The 25,899-nt window shown below is 35.5% G+C and overlaps 1 protein-coding gene across 1 annotated transcript in view; it reads left to right on the forward strand.

Annotated features, from left to right (window-relative positions):
- The window catches only part of USH2A (usherin), a 386,243-nt gene that overhangs the window by 37,745 nt on the left and 322,599 nt on the right, over positions 1-25,899 (forward strand). The window contains exons 3-10 of the mRNA XM_086744172.1: positions 513-648; positions 1,831-1,894; positions 3,828-4,122; positions 5,412-5,596; positions 8,705-8,926; positions 10,251-10,344; positions 19,692-19,887; positions 20,669-20,799. Coding sequence (XP_086600298.1) covers positions 513-648; positions 1,831-1,894; positions 3,828-4,122; positions 5,412-5,596; positions 8,705-8,926; positions 10,251-10,344; positions 19,692-19,887; positions 20,669-20,799 — 1,323 coding nt within the window. The remainder of the gene's footprint in view (positions 1-512; positions 649-1,830; positions 1,895-3,827; positions 4,123-5,411; positions 5,597-8,704; positions 8,927-10,250; positions 10,345-19,691; positions 19,888-20,668; positions 20,800-25,899) is intronic.

Here is a 25,899-nt window from a genome sequence, read left to right on the forward strand (position 1 = left end):
TTGTAGAAAGAAACATGCTGGGATTAGGGAGGCATTTTGGAGGGGTATTAGAGGCCTGGCTGAAACGTGCTGTGTTTGGTTATCCTGACTATGGTAGAAAGCCCCTTGAGGCCTGTATGAGCTGATGTGTATGAGAAGAGCTCTGACAGCTATAACGTGCCCACAGCCTCAAGTGGTGATGTAGCGGTAACCAGCCTCGTACCTCGTGAAACAGAGCTTTCTCCTTTTTCTCTCTTCCCCCTCCCCACCAGATCACTGTACCGTAGATTCTTATTTGATTTAACCACTGCAGAAATGTTCTACTCTGTGCATCTGAGTGATGATCGTATTAACTGGATTGCTAATGGATGGACAGAAAAGAGGTAACTACTTTCAGTAGGCACTGAAAATAAAGACATACAGCAAGTAGGTCGAAGTAATGCTAATGATTAATCAGTGATAGATGCAACATATAGAGAAATCAATGATTGCATAATGAAGCATGTGTTTGCCCGTTTACATTGATTCTACAGGTGCATCACAGCAGAATTAGTTTCTTTTTGAATGGCTGGGAAGATGACAACACACCTTTTGATTCAAGGATTCTTGTGGGAACAGTTGCAGATACTGGTCCTGATGGTACACTGCAAATTGGCCAAAGTTTCACAGGTAAATCTTGTAGTATTTTAGTGGAATGCACTGGAATATTGAAAATAAGATGTGCACAATGTGGTTAAAAAACATGCGCGAGTAATTTTAAATGATCTATATGCTGGGAAGTAACATCTTCCTGCAAGAGAAAATTCCTATTGTGTAATTAGCTTTCTCAAAAGATTGGCTGAAAGAAGTTTGGTAGGTGATCCTGTAAGTTCATAGTTTTTTCTATATTTTGCTGCATAGAGATAGTTTTTCCTGCATTCCTCAAAACGTAGGTCTGTAAAGTGACACATTCCATTAATTTACAATCATAGTTTTTGTAAGTAAATACGTGAAACTATTTCAGAATGGGATTCTGCGTGGCGACTAGACTACACTCTTCTCCAGAGTCAAGAATAGAGCTGGAGATTTCAGGTTGTTAATGTTTTTCAGTTCTATCAATACTCATACAAACCACTAGCACAATGAGAACCCCTCAGCCTCTAGTAATGCCCAATGCTGTTACTCTTCATCTACATCTAGAATGTTGTGTGCTACAGCATGACATGATCATTGCAGAACAGCTAGGGAATGTTTTGTTGCTCTCTGCAAAATCTTGGCTCTGCAGATGTAGGAATACTGGCTATTGCTCTTCAGGAGCAGACAGAATTTGAGCTAACTCCTAAATATGGCTATATGTCACTTAAACAACTTATTGTGCCCTTGGGCAAGAAAGTCTTTCTGTGCCCCATTTCTTAAAGCTTGTATTTGGAAATGGTTTTGTTGTGATTTTGATTCTGAATGCTGGGTAACTAATAAATGTATAAAAGAAAAGAATATCTCAAAATGCTTTTTATCTTTATTTTATAAATTGATAGGTACAGTTGTACCTACTGTATCTCTTCTATAATTAGAGGTGGCACATGGACTGGCTCATTACTTCTGTCTAATGAGCCGATCCTTGTGCCACCTCTCTAATCAGAAAAGAGATAGGTACAAAATGTTCCTATAAAGTTGTTATAAATCATTCTTTTTTATAAAAAAGAAAAAAATAAGTCATTGCCCTCTATAGTTTTGTCCAGATCCAAGATGGTTTCGTTCAGGAGGGGTAATTGTGCAGGAGAGATCTCTGTGTGCTGAATTAAAGGTGCTCTCGTGCAGTGCAAAGCTGCCTTCTGCTCAATACATTACTTATTTATAGTATATTTTTTCTAGGTTTAGAGCAATTTGTTGGAAGAATGCAAGATTTTAGATTTTACCCAGTGGCACTTACAAACAGGTAAAGAACCTTTATTTTTGTAAAAAGTAAGTGTATGAAGAGAGAGAGTAGATAACAATATGCTTATTTTGCAAAGTATTGTGCGTTTCTGATGTCTCCTTTAGATGATTGCTTGTGATGTAGTTTACTGAGCCTCATTTCAAAGACTTAATGGCTGAGAGCTTGGCTCCTGTGCTTAGCAGTTCCTTTCCTCTGGTTTCAGCTTCCCCATGGTATCAGATGTCCATGTCAGGTATTCTTGATGTTTGCCCGGCGTGACGCACACACCCCTACCTTGAGAGGCTATTGTCATAACTCTTCGTTACTTTCTATATTAGATTGTCACCATAAGCCACCAATGACTTTGCTAGCTCAGCCCACATAGCCCTGGGCAATTACTTTGACTTCCTCTGTCCCTGAGGCCAAATTACAGTTGCCACTGCAATTTCTGTTGCCCTCCAGCCTCCCTTCCTAGCACATTACGAAGAAATGTTACCTTTGTTATCCAGCTCATGCTGGATTAATCTAGTCAGTTGAAGCTGGCCAGAAGTAGTCAGGTCCTATTTGTCTGCTTGGTGCTTCTGGGTAGGCTACATGCAAAGACACTCCTGACTGCAGACCTTAAGGCTACTCAGTGATAGTCTTTCAATAAGATGTAGGGCGGTTTCCTAGGAGCACAGTTGTCTGCAGGACATTATGATGAGCAAAGCTCCTGTGAATTTAAAGTATTAATATGAACCTGAATTCCAAGTTATATGAAAATCGTCTTGATTGTGTTCTTTCAAAGCAATGCGTGACAAATCCTTTGAACTACAATTTAAGTCAGTGAAATGAATGAAGTTTAAAAATTGAAAGACAAGGTATTTTACAATTTTTTTTTTGACCTAATAATGTCTTTGTAGATGTAGTTTTACATCCACAAATAACTTTTTCCAAAATTTTTATCTGGGATGAACTGTGAAGGAAAGTCTTTCCTGCATGTCAGTTAATTTAAGTCTATGGCTATCTAAAAGGTCCTGTAACTTTGGGTTCTGTGGAATTTGTAGTGGCAGCTAGCAAGTATTTGTTTGCTTAATAAGTATACAAAAACTATGATTTTACTGATGAAGTAGGAAAATGGGAAAAGTAAAAGTTTTTAAATTTAAAAATTCAATGTCTTCTAGGCTCACAAAATCCTCCTTTTACAGCAGAGATGAGCAGATAAAGGTTTAGGTAACCTGCCCATGTCATTAATATATCTGCTTACCAGTCTACCTACCTATCTATGTATCTATTTCAGTAGCTGATGTCAGAGGGAACTAAAGTGACACAATGGTTTTGACATGGGCTGTAAGAAGTAACTATAGAGTGATCACAGACTGAGGAAGCTAAAAAAGTGGGTGTTGGTATTATAGTTAAAAGTAAAAATATTTATATCCTGATTTTCTAAGGCGCAATGTGATATTGCTGAAACTGGTCTTTTTGGAGGATTTGAGTGCAAACATTCAACCTGTCTGTGGTTACAGGCAATATGTCAATGCTATGGTATGCTTAAGAATAGTGTGCAGATCACTGATTTGCGTCAAACCTGATGCCATAATGAAATGATTGAGTTCCCCTCCTTGCATCTAGGGCTGGATTCATCCTACCTAGCTTTAGACACCCTAATAAGGAACTAATTTCCCTTGGCTCCATATATGTCTATGGAGCAATGAAAGCAACTCCACAGTGCTTCTTCAGACATCTTCTGAAGGTGCCTGCTGCTTACTACTGATTATTTAGGGACCCTGGGTGTCTGACCTTGGATGTCCTGATTCCTAGCCGATTACCCCTTTTATGTAAGATGAAACCAGACTGATAAGGCTTCTACTATAATCTAAGATGAATTTTGTTTAATCTATGAGCCTAGAGGCACAAAGTGGCACTTGTCCTTTTTTTATCCTGTATGTAATTACTTTCTTATGTGCTGTGACAGAGACATTTTGGAAGTATTCTCTGGAAAATTTCCTCATCTGCATACCCAATCTGAATGCCGCTGTCCTGGAAGTCATCCCCGGGTACACCCATTGATACAGAGGTACTGCATCCCTAATGGTGCAGATGATACCACTAATGACAGAGTGCTGAGGTTGGATGCAGAAGCTCATCCTCTGCATTACATCAATGATGATGACATTGGGACCACCTGGATTTCTTCTGTGTTTGCTAATACTGCAGGTCTGGATCATGGTGTTTCTATCACAATAGATTTACAAAATGGACAGTATCAGGTAATGAGAAGATTACATTTGCTATTTATTAAATCAAATCTAGGAAAATACTTTTATAGACATTTCATTACAATTTTGAGGAAATTCAAACTTTTATGCTTTAAGATGTTATCCTTAGGGGACCAGGAAGAAAACTTCCATCAGCATGAAACAATGCAAAAGGCAACAGAACACATTATGGTTCTTTTCATTCTCTTTTGATGTGCTTGACTGTTTTAACAAGCAGTAATCTAGAATAGATATACCAGGGTGGATATCCTGTGTGAAGACACCAATATTTAGAAATTGGTTGCTTCCTTTTAACTCCACTTCTGTAAATTTCAACTTCAGTTTTAATTTTTATTAAAACTTGAGATGTTTGTTTTACACCTTCTAATAAAAAGCTGACTGCAGTCAAATGGAAATGAACATGTCTGCCACATGCTGATGTATCAGAGGAGATTTCTGTCTTGTACATGTTCTTGAGATGGTAATTTGGCCTTCGGGGATTATGGAAGGAGAATATGATAAGCAGGCAGGGTTCCTGAGGAGGCCAGATTGCACGTAATGCTTTGGTACACTGTTGAAGAGCATCAGGATCACTTGGAAGGAAGGACGTATCAGTAGTGGGGCTGCATTCACGGAACAGGGTCTAACAAATTTCTGTGTATTCTTAATAGTTTATCTTTTTTTTTTTTTGCCATTAATGGGGAAAACGGAAAGAAGATGATGAAAGGTTTTGGCTACATATGTAAGAATTAGTCCTTTAGTTAAGTTCAAATGTCTGTGAAGTTCTAAAGCTTGGCTTATTTGACACGTAAACATTTCTGCATAAGCAGTATGCTGGGTGAAGTGCTCTTTAATGCAACACACTGTATTGGTTGAGATTCCAAGCTAAATATAGGGACATTACTTAAAAAAAAAAAAAAAAAAGTGTTATCAGACAAACAACTCATCAAATATTTGGCAACATAAAACTCTGTGCTCTTCACTTTTTCCAAAATAATATTACTGTAACAAATCATGGACTTGACTTTTTAGTTGCGTTTTCAAATGCTCTTCAAGAAAAAGTGGAGTTCTGATGCAATGGTTCAGTTCTGTAACAGCATCTGAGAAATCAAAGAGCTTGTTTAAGAAAAAAGGTTGTCTTTGTTTTTAATTGGGAATATGTGGACTGAAATATTGGTTCTTTTTCTGTCTGTGAGTAGTAAAGCAGACTATATTGTCACATTGAAAAAGAAAGTTTGTATTATCATTGTTTTACAACTTAACCATTACCATCAATTTATAAATTTGTTATCATCTTGTAGGTATTTTATATTATACTACAGTTCTTTAGCCCACACCCTGAAGCAATAAGAATTGAAAGGAAAAAAAGAGATAATCTAAACTGGGAAGACTGGCAGTATTTTGCTAAAAATTGCAGTATTTTTGGAATGGATAACAATGGATCTCTGGAAAAACCAGACTCTGTCAACTGTCTCCAGCTTCCTAGGTATGAGTGGGTATTATCTGCATAATACAGATGCTTTGAACAGGTAACATCCTGACACAATTCGTTTTTATGTCCAATGAGATAGAATCTTTTAATTTGGTATACTCATTTATTGTGGGCTGCTGAGTATATAAAAGATCCCAAATCTGACCTTTCAATTAAAGGTTGCCAAAAGGTCATCTGTATATTTTATCAGATTTCAGACATTGAGGAATGTGACACGATTGATTCCTCTGTTATTTTTGAGCTAGACTTTTGAGATTTTACATGCTTGTGTTTTGGGAAACTGTTGTCAGTAGAATCACAGAACACTGAGATGAAGAGTGGAGGAAGGTACTGATATTACAGATTGTTTTAAGCTATCTAGTGAATGTGAAAGTGTTCCTTATGATCTCTGAGAGTGCAGTTTGCTCTGAAGCCTAGGAGAGAGGCCAAATTTAAGCACAAAAGCTAATCATGCAGCCTTACTACTCACCATGCAAAACATGTAAGAAATGGGTTGAAAATTGTATTTTGAAGCTTTCTAATCTTTCTAAGCAAGAACCAAAATAAATCTGGGGGGTTGACGATTATTACCTTTTAGAAACATGTTGCAAGCCTTTTTACTAGACGATTAACGTGCAAATGTAAAAATATATAATATATACAGTATACATTTCATAAATATAGCACATAACATATATAGTTAATATATATTATAATTTTACACACACATGCATGTATGTACATAGATGTATTTTTTTTTAATCTATACCACTACATATATTTGAATGCAGTATCTATTGCCTGATTTCAGATGCCAGTCAGTGTTAGACTCATTTAGTATTTGGCTGGAAATCAGTCAGAAAATGCAGCACTAGGTGCTGTAGGCGTTTTGCTTTTTTTGTTGCTTCACTTTTGCTACCTTCCTAAGACTTTTCAAGCATCAGCATCTTTGTCTGTTCTCCAGGAGTTCAGTATTCTGAGGAGAGGAATATAAGGTCATCTGAATTACACCAGTTTTGAGCAAAGGACTTTGAGCTTTATTGCTGATCCTTAAAGCAGAGAGTAGAGGAGAAGGGAAATCTCTTAAGCCAAGCATTTTTGGATAAATAACCCAAATGAGATGTAATACCATTTTCAGCCCAGAAATCTGTGTGTGTATATTTTCTAAAAAGAACTGAGTTAGGTATGAACTGTTTCCATAAATGTTTTCGTAAGTAGCACTGGTTTTCCCCTTTGATTACGATGTAAATGATGATAGGAAGTGATATGAATTAATTATTTTGGGTACAACTGGTGTACAGAAAGCTTTGTTTAAAAAATAAGACTTACTCTCTAATGGTGAGTATTCTGTGTACTGAAAGAGAAGTTACTGTTGGAACAATGCTCCAAATTTGTGTCAGCGGTGTAGCAGAGCTCCCTGCTGAGACTTTCATAGGAGGGGAAGGTGATTTTATTGTAAAACAAAACTGATTTCTCTCTCTCATACCAACATAATTGTGTCAAGCCATGACCAAATTGTCTGTTCAGGATCTGGACATGAGTGTGCTTGTATTGTGGTTACCTAGCCAGGACTCCTTGGGTTGACATGGAAGGCAAGTAACCTTGGCTTTGAAATCTTTACCATGGCTTGAGGGTTCTTGGTTTGGTAACCACACACTAGTACTGAATGGACTTCTGTGCATCCTTTAGAAGACAAAAGTGATTAACATTTTTGTTTCTCCATCCTGTACCACCTCTGTAAGTTAGGAGTTGCTCGCTGTCCTTTATCCCTCCTATCAGAGGCTTGAGTCATTGCTTAGTCTGAATATTGGCTGACCCTTGTTTTAGGATCTCCTTTGTTTTCCGAGTTTACTTAAAAGGTGTGTGTACGTGCCCTAAGTTCTTGATGATGTGCTCATCTAGGTGCCATCAGCCTTACAGTACTTTGGTGCTTTTCCTTCTAGTGCTTCGGTACCAAGATGCTCTCATTAGTCTGTCATTCACACCTGTCTTACATTTCCACTATAGCTCTATGTGTCATGGAAGAAAAATACTTTATTTAACTTTCTGCAGAAGGAAAGAGAGGACAGTATCCCCCAGAGAAACATACAGACATTTTCATTTTCATTCCACTGACATTTTCATGAAGAACTGACCTGGATAGGGGCACACTAAATTCTAGGATCCTTCATGAAGACAGAGGAGTATGACTCAGCAGACATAGTCTAACTATGAATCTCATGTTTCAAAAGCTCAGAGATATTTTGAAGTGATGAGCATTACATTTTTTGAATGCTGTATGTCAGCTGCCTGGTGATACCTAGGTGGGATACCTATTTTTAATGAGCCCATGTAGGTGTGCAAATAGGCAGACATTCTTGCCTCTTGCAGGGGCAAGTTCTAGTCATAGCTAAACTCTGCCTAGTAAACATACCGACATGAGATATGATTCATACCAAATAGTGCAAACATGCAGTTTATATATACTTGTTTACTCAGCCTTTGCTTGAATTCTCAGGACTGACCTTGCCCTTCTTTGGCTTACAGTTTTACCCTCAGTGTTGCTACCTTCCATTAAATTCTCTTGCACTTCACTCACTGGACGGTGGCATGTGTTTCTAGCTCTGCTTGTGCATCCAATGAGGTGATACAGTCCGATGACTTTGGAATTCAAAATAGAATTGTTTCTGTATGGTTTTATGTGTTTATCAGGTATTTAGTTAACAATATGGGCATGTTAATTATTATGTTATCTGAATGATTTCCTTATGTACTTCAAGCATAGTTCATGTTTCTCAAAGCCATTATGTTGAACTTTTTGAAAACTTAGTGCAGATGATACTGTATCAGTCACACTTTATTCCTGTTACTCATTATTTAAAGGCTTGCTTTTAATTGAAACTTAGAGTCTGAAGAGCATGGCAGTTTCAGGGAAAACAGACATACAGGGGACATTACTTTTTACCTTCTTGAATTCTGGTGGCTGGGAATCCACTGACATAAGAATTTTCTCCAGAAACCATAAAAAAACCCTATGTACACTTAAGTGGAGACCCTCTCTGAGAAAAAGGATATTAGGAGATGTAAAATGTGTAAAATATGTGATATTTTGATTTTCATTTGTCTTGCTCTCTGTTTGAACAGCTTTACACCGTATTCCCGTGGTAATCTAACTTTTAGTGTTCTTACCCCGGAACCAAATCACCGACCTGGTTACAATAATTTTTACAATACTCCAACTCTCCAAGAATTTGTAAAAGCTACACAAGTGAGGATTCATCTCCACGGCCAGTATCATACTAATGAGTCTTGGGTAAATTTTAGGCATAGATACTATGGAGTTAATGAAGTTACAGTTAGCGGAAGGTAGGTGTTATGGAACTCTTCCTCCACCTATCATGGCCTCTGACTAATACAGCTGTGCAAAGTACAGAATGACCTGCCTAAAATTTAAGTTGTTCACAGGCACCTAGTTGTTCTGCTTTTACATTTATGAATGAAAAGGGAATTTGGACGGAAGCATTGCATCAAGTTCGAAATGATTGGTGTACTGCTTTTTTAAAACATTTGCTCACATGTTATTTTAAAATTAATTATACTTATTACACAAATCTGTCAAAAGTAGTCTTTTCCTTGGAATTACCAGTGCCTTTAAGGAAAGGCTTATGATTGAAACCATGGCTTGTACTTTTACTTCAGTAGCTCTTCCAAGTTTTATAAATTCCTGGACATGTCAATTTTAACATTCTTAATGCAGAGCTCATTCTTTGTTTTAGCTGTAGTTTTCCTTTTAAAACTGGGCAGCTGTCAGTAAAAGTGTTACATTATCTATGACTGACAACTTTAGTGTATATAAGTGTGTGTCTTGTGAAAGGACTAATTATGCCCTGTAAATAATATGCAAATTTGGCAATGAAATAGTTTCTGAGAAGTGTATGGTCCAGATTTTTGTTAATAAGTATTATTCCTGAAATTATTTTGGTAGTTGTCCTTTTGAGAGAAAGCACCTCATTAGAGGTCATGCTTACCTTAAAATTTTCTACGCTACTAATATATTTTGATTATTGATTTAGATGTGTTATGATAATGCTTTTACTAAGACAGCTACAACCTTGGTGACTATGTAACAGTGAAATAATTTCAGCTGTAGTTTGCAAAGATAAGCCATGTCTCCAGAAGAGCAGCCCTTCAGGCAGAGTGGGATGGTTTTTGCCTATTAACTAATACTCTACAAGGATTTTATTTCAGTAAAAAGTGGACATTTTAACTGCGATCAGAGTGGATTTGATATGGTTAAGATTTCTTGAAAAACTATAGCCATACTGTAAGGCTTAATATTTATTTTAAAAGGCCATTTATTTAATAAAGTTTTACATTTTAATGTTATATACTGAAATATAGTTTTGATTACGTATTAGATAAGGTAACAGTATCTCTACTACATGGTGATTTTTATTTTCTTGGAAAGCAATTGTTAATACTTAAAAATATGTTGAGTGAAGTAGTCCTTTGTATGTTATTGCACTTAAAAACATCTTGTTTGGTGGTATTTATTTGTTCTTAATAAAGAAACAGACTATGTAATACACAAAATTGTCTTTGTGACCATGTTAAATATTGTTGGACAGTTATTCTTGGCATATTTTTTTCCATGTTTTAATTTTTTCTCTGCTACCTATTGTTCTTTCAGGTGTAATTGCCATGGCCATGCTGATAATTGCAACACAGCTCTGGAACCATATAGGTGCCTGTGCATCAAGGAAAGCTATACAGAAGGAAATAATGTTAGTCTGTCCTTTGTCTATCTGCACCATCTATGAACATCCTCAAAATTGGGATTTTAGTCCTGGGAAAGAATGTGTGTGTGTTAGTGCTGTCCTAGCTTTTTATAATTTTAAGAATTATAATTAAAATACATACACATCAACAGAAAAAAAGAATTCCCTGCACCAAAATCGAAATAATATCCTCACAACACCAACAGTGAGTAGACAATTTACACACGATTCATCACTTGTCCCTTCACCACAACTTTCCATAGCAGGATTTGTATTAAATAAGGAAACAAAAAACTCTGCCCCCTGCAGCACCCCTGCCAAAAGCCATTCCACTGCAGACCATTAGGAGTGCTGTGTTCAGGGATTTGATTTGTCAGAGGATTACACCACTTTAAACATGAGATGCAAGCCTGTATTTAGACTGTGAGCATCTAATAAAGTTTATAGCTCTATCTGCTGTAGCAACTAGCAAGTGATCTGTAGAGTGAAAATTTAATGAAGACCCAGTGTTCACAGCAGATGTGCTTCAGGGCAGTGGGTTCTTTTTTTTTTTTTTTTTTTTTTTTCTTTACTCTATCGTAGTTTTAGTCTGTTCCTATGGACTCCAGACTCATTCAGTAGATGGAGTGCAGTAGGCACAGTCCTGGAGTTCAGCTTCTAATTTAGTTTCATTTGAAAGGGAACAGTTCAAGTGGTCAAAGACAGCTCCATGATGCAACCCAAAGCACATTAATTGCAGGAAATTTGGAGATTTGCTTCAAAACTGCATGCCTAATCCAAGGTAAAACACTAACAGAGATTTACCTTCTGGTTCTTGGACCATCTGTAGATATTTCAGACACCTGTAGATTGTAATCTCTTAATTCAGCTAAGAATGAGATCTTTTAATGCAATTGCTCTACAAGTTATGCCTAAAATAGGAGGACTTAACAGATTTCAGACTTGATTTTTAAATATCTCGTGCATAGTTGAGCCCAGTTAAGAAAATACTGACACATATCTATTTGGAAGTTATTTTCTTCCAAATTTTCTTTCTAATAAGGTCTTACTCATTTTATCTAAACCATTTATTTGGGTAGTGGCTTTTTAAAACATTGAAACTGAGCTTTGAACTTATTCATTTAAGGACAGCCTGTAAATGTCAATTTTGCACACTTTTTACAGTCATATATAACATTTGTTTGTCTTCAAAATAGATGGTTGTTCTAATAAAAGAACAAACTTAATATGTTTTCAGATGGTTGATATTAAGGTTAAATTTCTTGGAATTAGTTAAAAGACCGTATTAAAAATATAGACACAATCTAGAAAATATATTCTTATTGTTTTGCTCCGCTCTTAGCAGCATTTCTTAATAAAGAGAGATATTATGAAGTGTAGCATGTTGTTGAAACTTACCAAATTGCAAAATTATAATTTTCCTGCTAGTTTTATAATTCTTGGCTATAGGCAAACTAAAATAGGGTTGTTTAGAAGTCAGTCTTCTAGAGAAATCTGTAGAGGAAAGCTTATCATAATGGTACCAGTTTGCACTTATTTCATGTAACCTTTGTTTTTTTTCTTTTTTGGAAGCTTTTCACATACAACTTAGCGAAAGCAGAACCATGATGTATGAATTAAGAAAATTTGCTCTAATAAGATTCTGTCCCTAGATTATTTATCTAAAGGAAAAAAAAAAAAAGTTGAGGTTAAGAAAGAATGAGTTGCATCAAAGGAATGAATCCCACATTTCCACTGAATGTTAGATTTCCGTCACGCGTACGTGTTGTATTCCTTGCTACATTTATGCCTTTTGGTAAGAGGCTTTCTAAAAATAAAGAAGTGGTTACAACAGCAGTAGCAAAGGAGAGACTTTTCACATCAATAAACCCCCAAGCAGTCTATGCTTGCTAGAACAGAGAAAGAAGTGTTAACCTGAGACATTTGATATTGTGTTTACGATTATGTGAAAGATCTTTGTAAAATTTCATAGAGGATCTAAGCTTTCTAGTTTTTTAAGAAGCATAGGATCTATAGTCTAAATGGAATTTGAACAGAAATTTGAAGTTTTTTAGATGGGTCAAATTAGAAAAAAAAATTCAAACTGACAATGTCCCTTTAATTAGAACACACATTGTGAAATGTTACTTTGTATGGATTAATTATAAATATTTAATAAGATCTGGAAGTTCACCAAGCACTCTTGCAAGACTTATGCTACCTTGTGAAAACAAACCAAATACGTTTTAATGATGTATCTGCCTTATCAGATATTTTCTATCAATGTTAATGGGTTGTTCCGGTGAGTGTCACATTTTTGATTTGGCATATATGCATTGTAACTGTAATTGAAATGCTTGAATTACCCAAATTCATTCACAGTATAGTAAGTGTCTAATTATTTTCCTCATTCTTCAATAACTATGTCAGTATCTACTAAATATGAAATAAAATAGAAGTAGTAATAAACTAGAATTATTACTTGCAAATATATCATTAACTGCCTTTAATTTTATCAAAGGTTTACATGAAATCCAAACAGCTTAAAGGTTTTGATTTTGTTTTTTTTCTGTAAGGCAAACACTTAAAAGCAAAACCAAAATCCATCATGATTTTTGACTGTCATTGACATTGGTAAAACTGTCTTACAGACTTGCACCTATCTTTCTCAGGCTCCCACCCTAGTGAATTAGATATTTATTATTTCTTTTTTTTTTTTAATTATTTTGGATTCAATTAAGCATTTGATGAAGGAGCTTTGCAAATATAAACTTCTTTGGTGTGGGGACTGGACAAATGTTTCTGAGAAGAAATTGCACTGTCAGCAAACACTTTTTTTAACTTTACTCCTGTTCTAGCAGTGAGTAAGTCACTACAACTGAGGGGGGTATGGGAAGTTTTTTGGGTTTGGGGTTTTTTTAGTATCTTGGACCAGATATCAGAGATCACTTGACAAGCTCTTAACATATGGCAGTGTATGTCCTTTACGTCCTTGTCACATTTACACTTAATACAACTAAAATTACCATCTTGAATTTGTCTGGCGTATACTTCTGGATAGCTATTGAGCAGCAAAGCAATACCAGAAACTAAAAATTTGCATAATTCATTCCAAATAGAAGTTTTAGTTTAGTTATTTGCGTCAGCATGTTATGAAATTTGACATACCAAATGAAATTTCTATTTCTTTTTTTTTTTTTTTGGGGGTAGTGGAGGGACTTCTGCTCTGATGAAAAAAAAAATGTTGCTCTGAAATTAGAGGTGATGGGAAGACAATGTTTAAGAATGACTTGCAGATGTGAGGGGCCACATTAAGAAAGAAGGAGATGTAAATCCTCACAGAGCTTGTGTCATTTTATGAAAAAAAAAATATTCAGCATCTTCATTTATGAATTGTTCTGTAAATGCCTTGTGTCCTGCTTTGCGAAATAGATCTGGCTTTTACAAATGGAAACTGAGGCGCCAAGAGTAGAGTCCAGGTATTGGTAACGTTTATATGCAAGACTAATTTACAGATGTGAGTAATAGTATGTTCAATAATTTTTCTATGATGTCACGTGAAAAACTGGAAACAGCCCGTGAAAAAACAATCGGAAAAGGTCAGCCTTACCTTACCACATCAGACCTTGCTTTAAATTGGTCATAAGAAGACTTCGTAGAGAAGGATAATGGCAAAATATACAGGAATAACTGTAGAAATCGTAATAGAAAATAGAACTTAAAATGAATAAAGCAACTCTGATAAATGCTTGAAAGGTTTTGAATGGAAGTGAGAGAATGACTGGATAGAGTAAATGCTTCAGGTCTTCAGAGTTTTCCATGCAATTAATTATCTTAAGCATCTGCTATCTGAAAACTGGATATGGCACTGCTGATTTAACAAGAATTGGATAAATAAGGATTTTTATGTTGTTACAGAAGAATCTATCTAAATCTTAGTTAAAGGTCAGTCTCTATCATCATGTTAGATGTTGGAATTAATGACACATAGTACCTGAGGAGCTGTAAATATTAACTATAGTAAGTGATCACTCACTTAATAACAAAGACTTCTAGCTTGCAGAACCAAGCAAGGTAGCAAAAAATGCACTTTTTGGTAAGCTCTGTGCCATAGTTTGTGTATCCAGAGGATAGGCATGGGAGGAAGCTGGTTATATCAGAATAAAAATAAAGTAAATCAAACAGGCAGATGGTTGACTGGAGTTTTAGAAAACAGCAAGCAGAAAGGCACCTAGTCCAGTAGTCTTACATGCCTGAAGATTTTAAATAACTTTTGACATGTCTGTGAAAGTTATGGGTTTGTCCATGAATCCATCCCTGGAAAACTGGTGTAATTTCACAGTTCAAAGATCCAGGCTTCTAAAACAATTTGTGTTCAAGCATTGCTGAAATACTGAAAGAACTTGTTGCAATCTCAGATACCTTGTCATTTGTTGAACAGGTGATGACATGCTGAAGGAATTGTGAACTGGTCATTATCCCTTATACATTTTTGTCTGACATTTGTAAGTTTTACTTCAGAGGTGGGCAGGTGGCAACTAGCACTATGGTTGTCATTGTTACCTCTCAGAGATTAAGAAGGCTGTTGCAATCTGAGAATGATTTTCAGGGGCTTATCCACTGTGGAGGATATTTATTTCATTTAACGTGAAAGAAAATTGAGACACAATCGAGCTCGTGCTTCACTGTTGTTGGAGGTAGCTGTGGTAAATCATAGTGCCACATATATTTATTGAATTTCTGTGATTCTTCACGTATTCCACATAAGTGCCCAAATGATTAGCTAATCTGTTTTGTTGGGTTTTTTTTTTTTGCCACTAAAAATGTTGTTTAAAAAAAAAATTCCCATGCAATAGCTTCCTCAGAAGAGTGAAAACACCTTCTCCCTCTCTTTTATTTTACAGAAGTCCTACAGGTTTGCAGTCTAAATGAGTTAGATGGAGTGGATGCCTGATTTGAAAATAGCTTTGAATTTTATTTCCAGAGAATTTAAGTGTGAATTAATTTACTGAGAAGCCTGATTGTCAGAATTAGTGGGTTACACATGCTTTGGTTTTGTAGGACTTAGTGTGACTTCACATAACTTCACAAAAAATATATAAATGAAAGAGGAGTTGAATAGAAATGTAACTTATGCTGCCTGACAACATCTGTATCAGTATTTGAGATCTCAGTCGTGTCCCATTATTGGAATCTGGCATTCAGAATGGTAGATCTTATGTTCTTTGCCAGTCAGGTTCTTTGTCAGTCACTTTGCCATTGCAAAGCAGCAGTAGTATCTTTTCTTAGAATGGTATTTGGCATACAGTGTTTGTTAACCATATGTTACGGCTGTGCTTAGTTTCTAAAATTATGTTGCATCCTTTTAAGGTACACGGAGTGTTTTGATGGAACCCTGTAAGACACTCTTCATTTCTATTCTGTCTTCCTTAGTTACTTGAAGTCGTCAAAGTGTTCTAGCTCTTTTTTTTTCCCTTTTTTTTTCTTCTTTTTTTTTCTTTCTTTCTTTTTTTTTTTGTCTTTTTTTTCCTAATAAAACCTGGTTTTGGGGTTTAAAAGCTCTTTGGTCTTCAGGGAGTTCCGAAGAGACAGATACGGTTCAAAGCTCTGCTAACATGTGGTCTTGATAGATAGTCAAATGCTGTAGTGAGGTTGCTGAGGAAAAGCCATGGGGAAATTAAAGACACCTGTCTTTGGAGCAGGACTAAGCTGCACTGGAATAGGTATTGCCTAGAAGCCGTATTTATTTGGCTAATGAAGCTAAATGGAGTGAAGCATACTGTCCATTTGGGTACAGATTAGGATCTTGTAGGAAGGAAAAAAAATAGTATGTAATTAATTATCTTATTTTAGTCAACACTTACAAGACATCGTAAATAAACATGGTGGGGTGATACACATAATGGAGTTTTTCAAAGACAAGACAATATGTCAAAATGCTTGAGAAGGTGGCATTCTAATCTTGATGTCACTGCAGCAGAGTTTAAATCTATGTACTGTTAATGACGTATACATATTATAGAAGCATATGTATGATGTAGGTATTATAGGTGTGTATGTACACTGGTTATTGCAACTGAACTTTGACTGATGGTTGTGAGATGGGGATTCCTGCATACATTAGGAAAAGAAAAAAAGGAATAAATTCTGCATAACATAACATTAAAAAGAAAAAAGAATGCCACCCAGAGGCAAGCAGCTGGATATTTTTTAAGTGTTGGAGTAGACGGTTCTAGTTGGTCAGGACTTATTGCAAGTCTTAAAGTGTTTTTACTGTTGCTTTCTGAAATATTTCTTTGAATATTTGTTGACTGTTACTTCAGAGGCACTGTTCTCAGCATTCTTAGTGACTAATAAGGAACTTGGGACATAAAGGCTGAAGTCACTGGTGGGCTTTCCCTAAGTGTGCTGGATTCAGGAATTTTGAGAAAGTAACTTTTTAATAGTAATTTTAGTAAATAAATTCCTGAATTCATTATTGGAAATAAGTTTTAAATCATAATTTTAGACTAATGAATTGGGCCGAGATGAGCTATGTATGTTTTCTCAGAAAACTGTTTTCACAGAAGGTGAGCAGTTCAGATACGGTATATCAAGAGGACGTGTTTGTTATTTTCCATAGGGAAAGCCATATATTTAACATGTTTTTTGAAGGGCCTAGATGTAACTGAGAATAAGGACATCTGCATGTTTGTGAGTTTTATGGTTATAGAGAAAGACCTTTTTTTTTTTTTTTTTTTTTTTTTTCCTCAAGAATTAACATTCATGAACATTCTAAAACATTGAACATTTTCAGCCCTTGAAAATCTAAGTAACTATGCTTTGGGCAAATGCACTTGGTGAACAAAGACCTGAAGATTGCCGTATGTACATCATGATGCTAACAAAAGTGAAAGTTAAACATAGCAGGTCTGAAAGGTAAATGCAGTTCTTAACCTCATAAAGGTGTGATAAACTCAGCAGGCTGAGGATGAGGTAGGTGTCCAGTACACATTTTTAATGCGTACAGGTGTGAAAACTGCTAGAACAGTATTTTTTTTTCAGTCATTGTCAACTTTTGAATGATTGCTTGTTTTGCTGAGACTTTTAAAAAGTTTTGTCAAAGTTTTAAAATCCATAGAACAAGAAAGATGATAGTTCAAAGAGACTCCATGCTATGTAATCAAATTGCCATCTCATTCTTTAGTGCTTGTGTGTCATTTAACAATAGGTGCAAGCACAGATGTGCATGAGTAACTGATCTAAGATTAAATCTGAAATGAAATGATGAATGCTTTCAGCAGTTCTGTGGCTGGCCATGCATAAGTGGAAATTCAGGGCAGGCAGATGGGTAGCGTTTCCTGTACTGTTTTCCTTTCAAGGAGGACGTATGTCTATAGACGTGCTGTTAGGAAGAAGCTACATCAGTGGGATGGTTTGGCTGGGAGCTTGGGTTTCTTCCTTGTACGTCCCAAGTTGTACAATGCCTGAATGAACACTCTTATCTCATGTTGCTGATGCTGTGTAATGCTGATTTTCATCAACTTAGAGACAAAGAGAATGACTAGAGAGGAAAGATAGATGTGAACAAGGGAAGGACTTGAATAGGTTTAAGCTGAGAAACTTGTTGTACAGTTATGGTCAAGGTGTTCCCCTCAATGTATTTAAACTGGGCTAATCATGGTTAGGCAGTGATTCTTCTGATAAACAAAGGTTAGAGTTCCAGGTCCCAAGTGAAGCCTTGCTGATTTTCACCCTGAAACCTCTTTTTCTCTCACTGTAGTGATTTTTTTGTTGTTTTGTTTTTAACAGATTGCAAAAAAAGATGTAGTGACTATTGTTGTCTTACCTCTTACTGTTAATTTTGTTTGTTAAGACTAAATTTCAGCAGATCAATTCTTGTGCTTTCATTTTCTCCCCTGAGTTGCTTTTGTTATGGGTTGTGACTGCTCTGCAGTTCTTGGACTATGTTTTCTATCTTGTTTTCTAATTCAGTTTCTCATTTTACCAACAGTTGATGCTTTCCTAGCATCAGCTGTGAGTGAAACAGCTTAGAAACTTCAGTATAGCTTATATCAGCGTATAGGTGATGTAAGCACACAGGGCCTAGATAATTATAATAGTACTTGGAATAGTAGACATGAAGAAAGATGAGTACTCTTCTGGGACTTAAGAAGTTGCCCAAATACTTCACAAAAAGCAACTTGTTTTGAAGCATATAAATTCCTTTTGAAAGACGGAAATTATAATTGCAGTATGCTTTGTTTCTTCAATTCAGCAAGGCAATAATATTTTGGGAATGGACTCTTAGTAATGCCAGTTGAATTTAAAAAAAAAATATTCTAAACAAACGTCTCTCCAGTACCAATGTGTGCAATTCTTTGAGCCATTTTCCTAAAAACTACTTGGATTTTTCACCATAAAGAGAATGTAATTGTCCATATGCTAATTTCTTTTTAGCTCTTGGTAAACCAGGAGGCACAATAAATTTTCTCCTTGTAGTTTTGTATTATCTGTTATGAACTGAAGATTTTTCCAACTTCACATTCTTCACAATGTTGTACTTAGAAGGTAATATTGTGAGTTCATCCAAATAAAAAAAAAAGAGATTCTGAGGTGCTCCTGAACTACTTAAACATATTTTTATTTCTTTGGATTTAAGGTAATTAAGTACTTTAATATCATTAGTCTTTGTACCTAATAAATTTGAAGAAAACAAGGTAGTTTGTTTAGATGTTTATTTAAACAATGTATCTGTTATCCTAGCATTGCTTTGATGTCATATTTAAAATGTAACTTGACAGAGTTGAGTATGTATTAGAGATTTGTGGGTTTTGTTTAAAATTTTTCTTAAAAATTTCATGAAAAGCACATTAAGAAGTGCAGATATTTCAGATACTCTGTACAACATCACATATTTGGCCATAGGAGGCCTTTTGTTTCATTCACAAGGTCAAATGGTAACTGTACAAATTACAGTTACTGCAGTACTACAAACTACAATAACATACGCTGTTTAAAATGCATCCAAATGGATGCATTATGTGAGTATGTCTTCTGTGCCTCAAACACAGTAGGCACCGTTTTGCATCTTTAGAGGTTTAACCAAATCTGAATCTCAGGACATTAGCCTATGTTGAGTATCTAAATACTTAAAATGTTATTCTTTTACCTACTTTCCTTGATTTTAATCTGTTATTAAAGTAACTTAGACTAAAAAAAAAAAAGAGATGTTTTTGTTTCCCTATACGCTAATCTGACTTCTTGTCTAAAAACTATTCTTAATATTTACATGGAGGAAAACATATAGAAAGAATCATGAATACAGAAAGTATAATAATAGTCATGTAAGGTAAAGAAATAATATTTTCCTTTTTTTTTCTCCTAAACTTCAGTGTGATCGCTGTTTGCCATTGTACAATGACAAGCCGTTTCGTCCAGGTGACCAAGTTCATGCCTATAATTGCAAGCCTTGTCAATGTTACAGCCATGCAGTAAGCTGCCATTATGACTTAGCAATGGACCCCTTTCCTCAGGAACACTACAGAGGCAGCGGTGGAGTGTGTGACAACTGCCAACACAATACAGCTGGTAAGTCATACAAAAGAGAATGGACTGTTTGGTTTGCAGTTACTTTTTGGCTAAGTTTTGTATCAGCTAAAATTGGTAATGCTCAACGGCTGACATTCCAATAAATTCTCATGTATATGCATTTTTAAACTATTCAGACAGTGCAGTAATTACAATTGTGTCAATACTGAAGCTACAGGAAAATGCTGCTAAAATTTGATCCAATCTTGTGCAAAATATGTTCTAATGAGAACATATAGTTGCAAAGCTGTTTCCATGACATGTGCTAGAGTGTTTAAATCCAGAATGTCAAGTCTTTCTAATTGAAACCAATTAACAGATAACATTAAAAATGTTGTCAAATTTTGCTCTATTGTTAGTTTCCTGCTTATTGAGTAGAAGTTTCTATTCTGTGTAAGTAGTATATTTGAATACTTTTTTTTAACAGTTTTGTTCTATTTCAGTTTTCTTGGCTTTGTCTAGTAAAATGAAAAAAAGAAAAGTTTCAGGTTCAACGATAATTTTTCCAAAAAATGTATAGGCATTTGCACAGCACAGCTTTTATATAAGTGTGGTATTATATAACAGATGGAAGTTTAATGGAGTAAAACATAGTTTGTAACAGGTTCATTGTTTCATATGCTCTGGATCACTAAATTGGCAGGTAGAGATGAAAGGTGCATTAAAATGGACGTCCTGAAAATTATAGAATTCTCTCAAAGGAATAGAGTCTTTAATTTTGAATTATACAGCTAATTTTAATGAATTGGAAGCCATAATGCATAACCTTTCTTTCATGCAGGAAAGAACTGTGAGCTGTGCAAGGATTTCCATTACAGACAAGCAGGTGCAGATCTTTCAGCCATGGATGTTTGCAAGCCCTGTGACTGTTATGCAACAGGCACCAAAAATAAGAGCCTCCTGTGTGATAATGTAAGTAGCCTTAATACAGAACAATGACAGAACATTTTAATTAGCTGGGTACATAGGATTAAGATTTCACAAAGTGTATTTATATGGTAACTACTTTATAAAAAATGCTTCAGTTCAGCCTTTTCAAAATGATAATTGGCTTACATTGGCAACTGAAATCCAAGAAAATGCAGAAAGCAATTTTTGAGATGCCCTGTTGAAGAGTTCTTCATCTAGACCAGCAGCAGACATGAAAGACGCTGTATGAATTTTCAGAAGTGAATAGTAGTTTTAGGATACCAACAGGTACCTGTGCACTAAGTAATGTTAAAACATCAGTTGACAGTGTTTTTGAAGGTCTGATACTGTCTTAAAATTACTAACAGATTTTGAAAATTCAGGCAATAAGCTGAGCCTGAAATTAAATTAAAATTAAGCTGACTTTCCCTGTAATAAGACAAGGATTGATCTCCCTTTTAATTCATAAAATCCTTAAACAAAAAAACAAAACAAAACAAAACCCGCAAAGTGATACTGAAAAGAGAGCACCATCAGCTATGCTTTTTAAGCCTATGGACCTCATTGACATGCAAGACGTATAGTCTGACAAAAAAATCTATTGGTAACTTTCTAAACATGCATATAGAAAAACAGCAGAAAAAAGTGACTGAAGTCTTGAACATGTATTAAAGATACTTTGTGGTTCATGTTCTGTTCACATATGTCCTGTCCCTTGCCAAAATCCGGATTTTGTTAGGAATAGGGAAGAAATAGGTTCTTTTCTGAAATGCATTTTAGAAACATTTTAAAGGTAGAACTTGTTCTTCAGGGAGTTGAGAGAGAACTTCTTCAGCTTGTGGCCACATTTCTGGTTTCTTCTTTTTTCCTAAACTTTTTTTCATAAACTATCTCTAGCATTTTTCATATGATGTCTCTTGTTATTGCATTTAATTAAATAGTAAGCTCCTGTGGATCATGTTGTGTTTCCATCCTTGGTACTATAGTGGTACAAATACATGCCCAATTTGACTCAGTGCACCTTCACAGGATTCATGCATCAGTGCATATACTGAGTTATGGGCAAATTTAGCACAATGGATTTTAAAAAATAATCTCCTGTAGTACAAATTAGTTAATTTATAATTTTCTGTGTTCTGAGGATGATAGGACTATTTTATAAGGTACAGGAAAAATGAAAGCAAATGCTGATTTGTGTGTCCATGGTTTCTGGCACAATGTTCACCTAAACCAACTTTGGCTGTGAGTAACAATCAGAGGAAGAGTAGTTTGCAGTAAGCACTGGTTTCATAGTAAAATATACAAGAGCATTGATGAAGCTTGACTATCAAACTATGAACGGGGAGATAAAAAGGGAAAAATTGAGGGGGATTGTATTGCTTGATAAAGTGTCAGTTGACTGCTGCAGTAGAAGAGAGCAGGGAGAAGTGATTAAGAGGCATTAAAGAATAGATTAATAAGGCTGAGTCTAAAGGCTGAAATGAATTACCTGAAATAGGAAGGCATCATTGAAGGAAATGTTTCCAAATTTGACCTGTGGAAGACGGAGTTGCAAGGAATAAGGACTCTACTCATGAAAATTATTTTTAATTAATTAAATGTAATTAATTTTAATTAATTTTAAAGGAAATATGCCAAAAATGGGGCAGAATACACTTTTAATTTACCATTTTCTGCAGTTCATCAACATTTTTTTCTTTTTGCAAAGTGCCATTTGTGTCCCTAAGTTCCAAGGGGTACAGAGTTCTAAAATGAATCAATTGAATGACAAATTAATCTATTGAATCACTCAGAGTATTTACTTATCAAATGAAATACTATTAACGTAGATAGTTTACAGGATGGGTAGAAAAGCTTACTGTAACATGGTTACTCCCATCTCAGTTCTTTGGACTGATCATGAAACCTTTCTGCCTGTTCTGTTCATCTGTTTCACTCTACCCTTGGTGGGAAACGCGTGTAGGTGTGTAGTGTTTCTCCCTTGTGTAGGTTCTCAGTTCTCATACATCTGTAGACCATGCCCGCTTACAGATCAGTGTGTAACATCATTTAAACTTTAAAGTGCGAGCTAACATATTAAAACATTTCAGAAATATAACTTTATGGCTTACAGTGATGAGTGGGATTTTAGAAGAGTGGTGTAGCAGTGCATCCATGAGCGGTTCATTAGACCTTTTTTTGCAGGGACAGGCCTTCCCTTGAGACTGGTGGATACAGGAGAGAGATTTGCTACAGCCTGATAAAATTTTTCCACTTCTGTGCTGGTTATTGACATCTAATCAGTGTAGAAAAGATACACATTGGTTGCATCCTCTTTGTGAATGTTTGTTATAAAATATTTCAAACAATCAGAAAGTCCAGATGAATCATTTGAGGTGCCTGAGTTTTATGAGAGTGAGAGAAGAATTGGCTGCCGCCTTCCCTTCTCCCTAACCATTCACACATGAGAAAATTCTGCCAGAATACTGCTGATGTAATTATTCTTGCTCTGTATGGAGAGCTGGAGATTAATTTCTTCTGGCCCTTACACCACAATCTTTGACTCATTTTCCTGTGCTGCTTTTTACCCAGACGGCTCTACAAAGGCTTACATATTCAATCAGGCACAGCAGTTTGTAGTCCTTTCATGATTCTATTATAATATGCCATATATAATGGCATGAAAAAAAAGCAATCTTTTCCAGGGCATTTGTTTCTAGGCAAAGCTGCAAGTGCTGCTATTCCTTTTACCTAGTCTTTGGAAGTACCATTCTGGTCTCAATAAATTTAGACATCTATCTTTACTGAGTTTTTGCCAATTTTAAAGAAAATTTGCTCTTAGAATGCAAATAAATGTGTATCGTATACTTGCTGGTACAAAGAAGCTGTACTTTACTGCAGAGGATATTGTTCAGAGTTGCAAAGACTTAATTGCCTTCTGTCAAGGTGGCAGCTGTATGTATACTCTCATGTTGCAAGAAAACTCTTTTTAAGGCATGAAGTTGAACAGAATGTTAGTTACTGTTTTGTGTTTTTTTTTTTTTTTTCCTGAGGAATCAAATGAAAACAGATCCAGTGCTACCAAGTAAGCTTTTGAACAGGCTTTAGATTTCACCTTTCTCTATACTCTCTAAATATTGCTCTCTTGAATTTCTTCATTTTTTTTCCCCTGAAAATTGTGAATGTTTAATTTATTTTTTTTATACATTATGGAAAAGATATCTAATAGCTGTGTATGTATATGTATTTTAAACCAAAGTAGCATTTCTATTTCTGATAATTTGTTGATAAATTCTTTAATCTAAAAATAAAACAAGCATTCCTCTATTCTCATTTTTCCACTTACACTGTTTTCAACCCATTTATTGTGATTGGCAACAAATAAAGAATTGGAATGGTGTGTTACAAGGGAAAGAACATAGGTAAAGCAGTTAATTAAAGGCATTTCAGTCAATAGATATATGAAACTGAGTAAAGAATATAAAGGATGCAAACATGTCAATGAAAAGCTTGTGCATAGTGGAGCCCGTAAAAAAAAAAAAAAAATCAAGTTATAAAACACTGTGTATTCTGAATCCTGGATTTCCCTTTATGGGAAGGCCTTTAATTTTATTGCTACAATGAAGAAGAATTAGCATTTTATGTTAAATAATTCCATGGCTTCATTTCTGATGGGTTTTGTACCATGTAAATGCTGGTTTTCTCTAATAGTTTGTCAAGTCATTTTGGGGATTTGATCTACTCCCACCCTTTGGAGTGTCCTAGGCAGAGGGTAAACACCTCATTTTACATTTTGAGCAGAAGTAGGAGAAAGCTACTGACTTTGAAAGTCATTGTATGTAATGACAAGAAGAGATAGCAGGGGAGTGAAAAGGAACTTCATTATTGCTGCTTATTCAATTTTCAGTTCCCAAAGCTGACATACCGAGAATACTCTCAGGTATTTGGTGGTCAGACCATTAACCTATGTGTGTGAGCCAGTACATTTTACAGTTCCCATCTCCTAAACTGAAGAAAAGAAATAGAAAATAAGTCCTCAGTCCCCTTGCTCCCTGCTCCCACTTCCTGAGATTGCAGTCAGCTTGGTGCTGGGGTCCTTGCCGGATTTGCATCAAGGAAGAAGGTAGTGAGAAGTGTATGATTAGCATTTATATCAAAAAGGCAGAACATTGAGATAGGTACCAATCAATTGCAAAGCCAGCAATGGCAGAGTGAAAGGAAAGATTTTTATGCTGGAACAAAATATACCCATGGGTCTTAAAATGTGAGTTTTAAGGCATTGCCAGCTGGTCAAGGGAAAGTGTTTCTGTCCTGGTAGAGAGTAAATAATTGAAATTTAGTGACTCAGCCAATCACAAAAGGTTTTTTTTTTTTTTGTCATGTGTTTTGAGCTTCAAAAACAGAAGTTAACTTTGGTAAAAGAAACTTAGAAAGTGTCAGCTTTAGTTTTTTATTTAGTAACACCAATCCACATCTCATTTATTATCCAGAATTGGAGAGACTTTCTGATTACCTTTCTGGCAGTATGTTTTTTTTCTATTACAGACACCAAAGAATAGCTATTTGAAATTCTAGGGATATCCAAGGAGAAAAAGATGGTTTTAAATTTGAGAAGGGCTTAGGCTAGCTACTTTTTTCAGCAAATTCCATTTTATACTTTATGAATACATATGGTCAACAACATTTTAAGTAGTCAGAAGATACAGTTCTGAGACCATAATACGTATGTGTTGAGTATATAACAGATGAGTGCTATGGCTAAATAGTTTCGCTGTACCTTAAACAATAATTAAGACAATTCTTTGGAATATGTCACCCTTTGTCCCGGGTACTTAAATCTCTTGTGAAGTCCTTACATCAGTTTAGTAACTGGGCATTGGAAAGGTTCCTGAACCGACTCCTCTTTGAATTTGTGATTCTAGATATGATGAGTTAGTGTCCTCCGATTAAAGACTGATATCAGTACAGTCTAAAGCAGTGCTTGGTATATCTAAAATTCAGAAATCTCAAGTAGTCTGCTTCCTGATTAAGGGCAATGATGCTGTAGCTGTGATTTGTGGAGGAGGAAATTGCTTGCATACTTTTTATAACTGTTTATATTCAAGGATATGGGGCTAATGTGTA

This window comes from Chlamydotis macqueenii, chromosome 3 (genome assembly GCF_036417535.1).
Source record: "Chlamydotis macqueenii isolate bChlMac1 chromosome 3, bChlMac1.mat, whole genome shotgun sequence".
In the NCBI taxonomy this organism is placed as follows: domain Eukaryota; kingdom Metazoa; phylum Chordata; class Aves; order Otidiformes; family Otididae; genus Chlamydotis; species Chlamydotis macqueenii.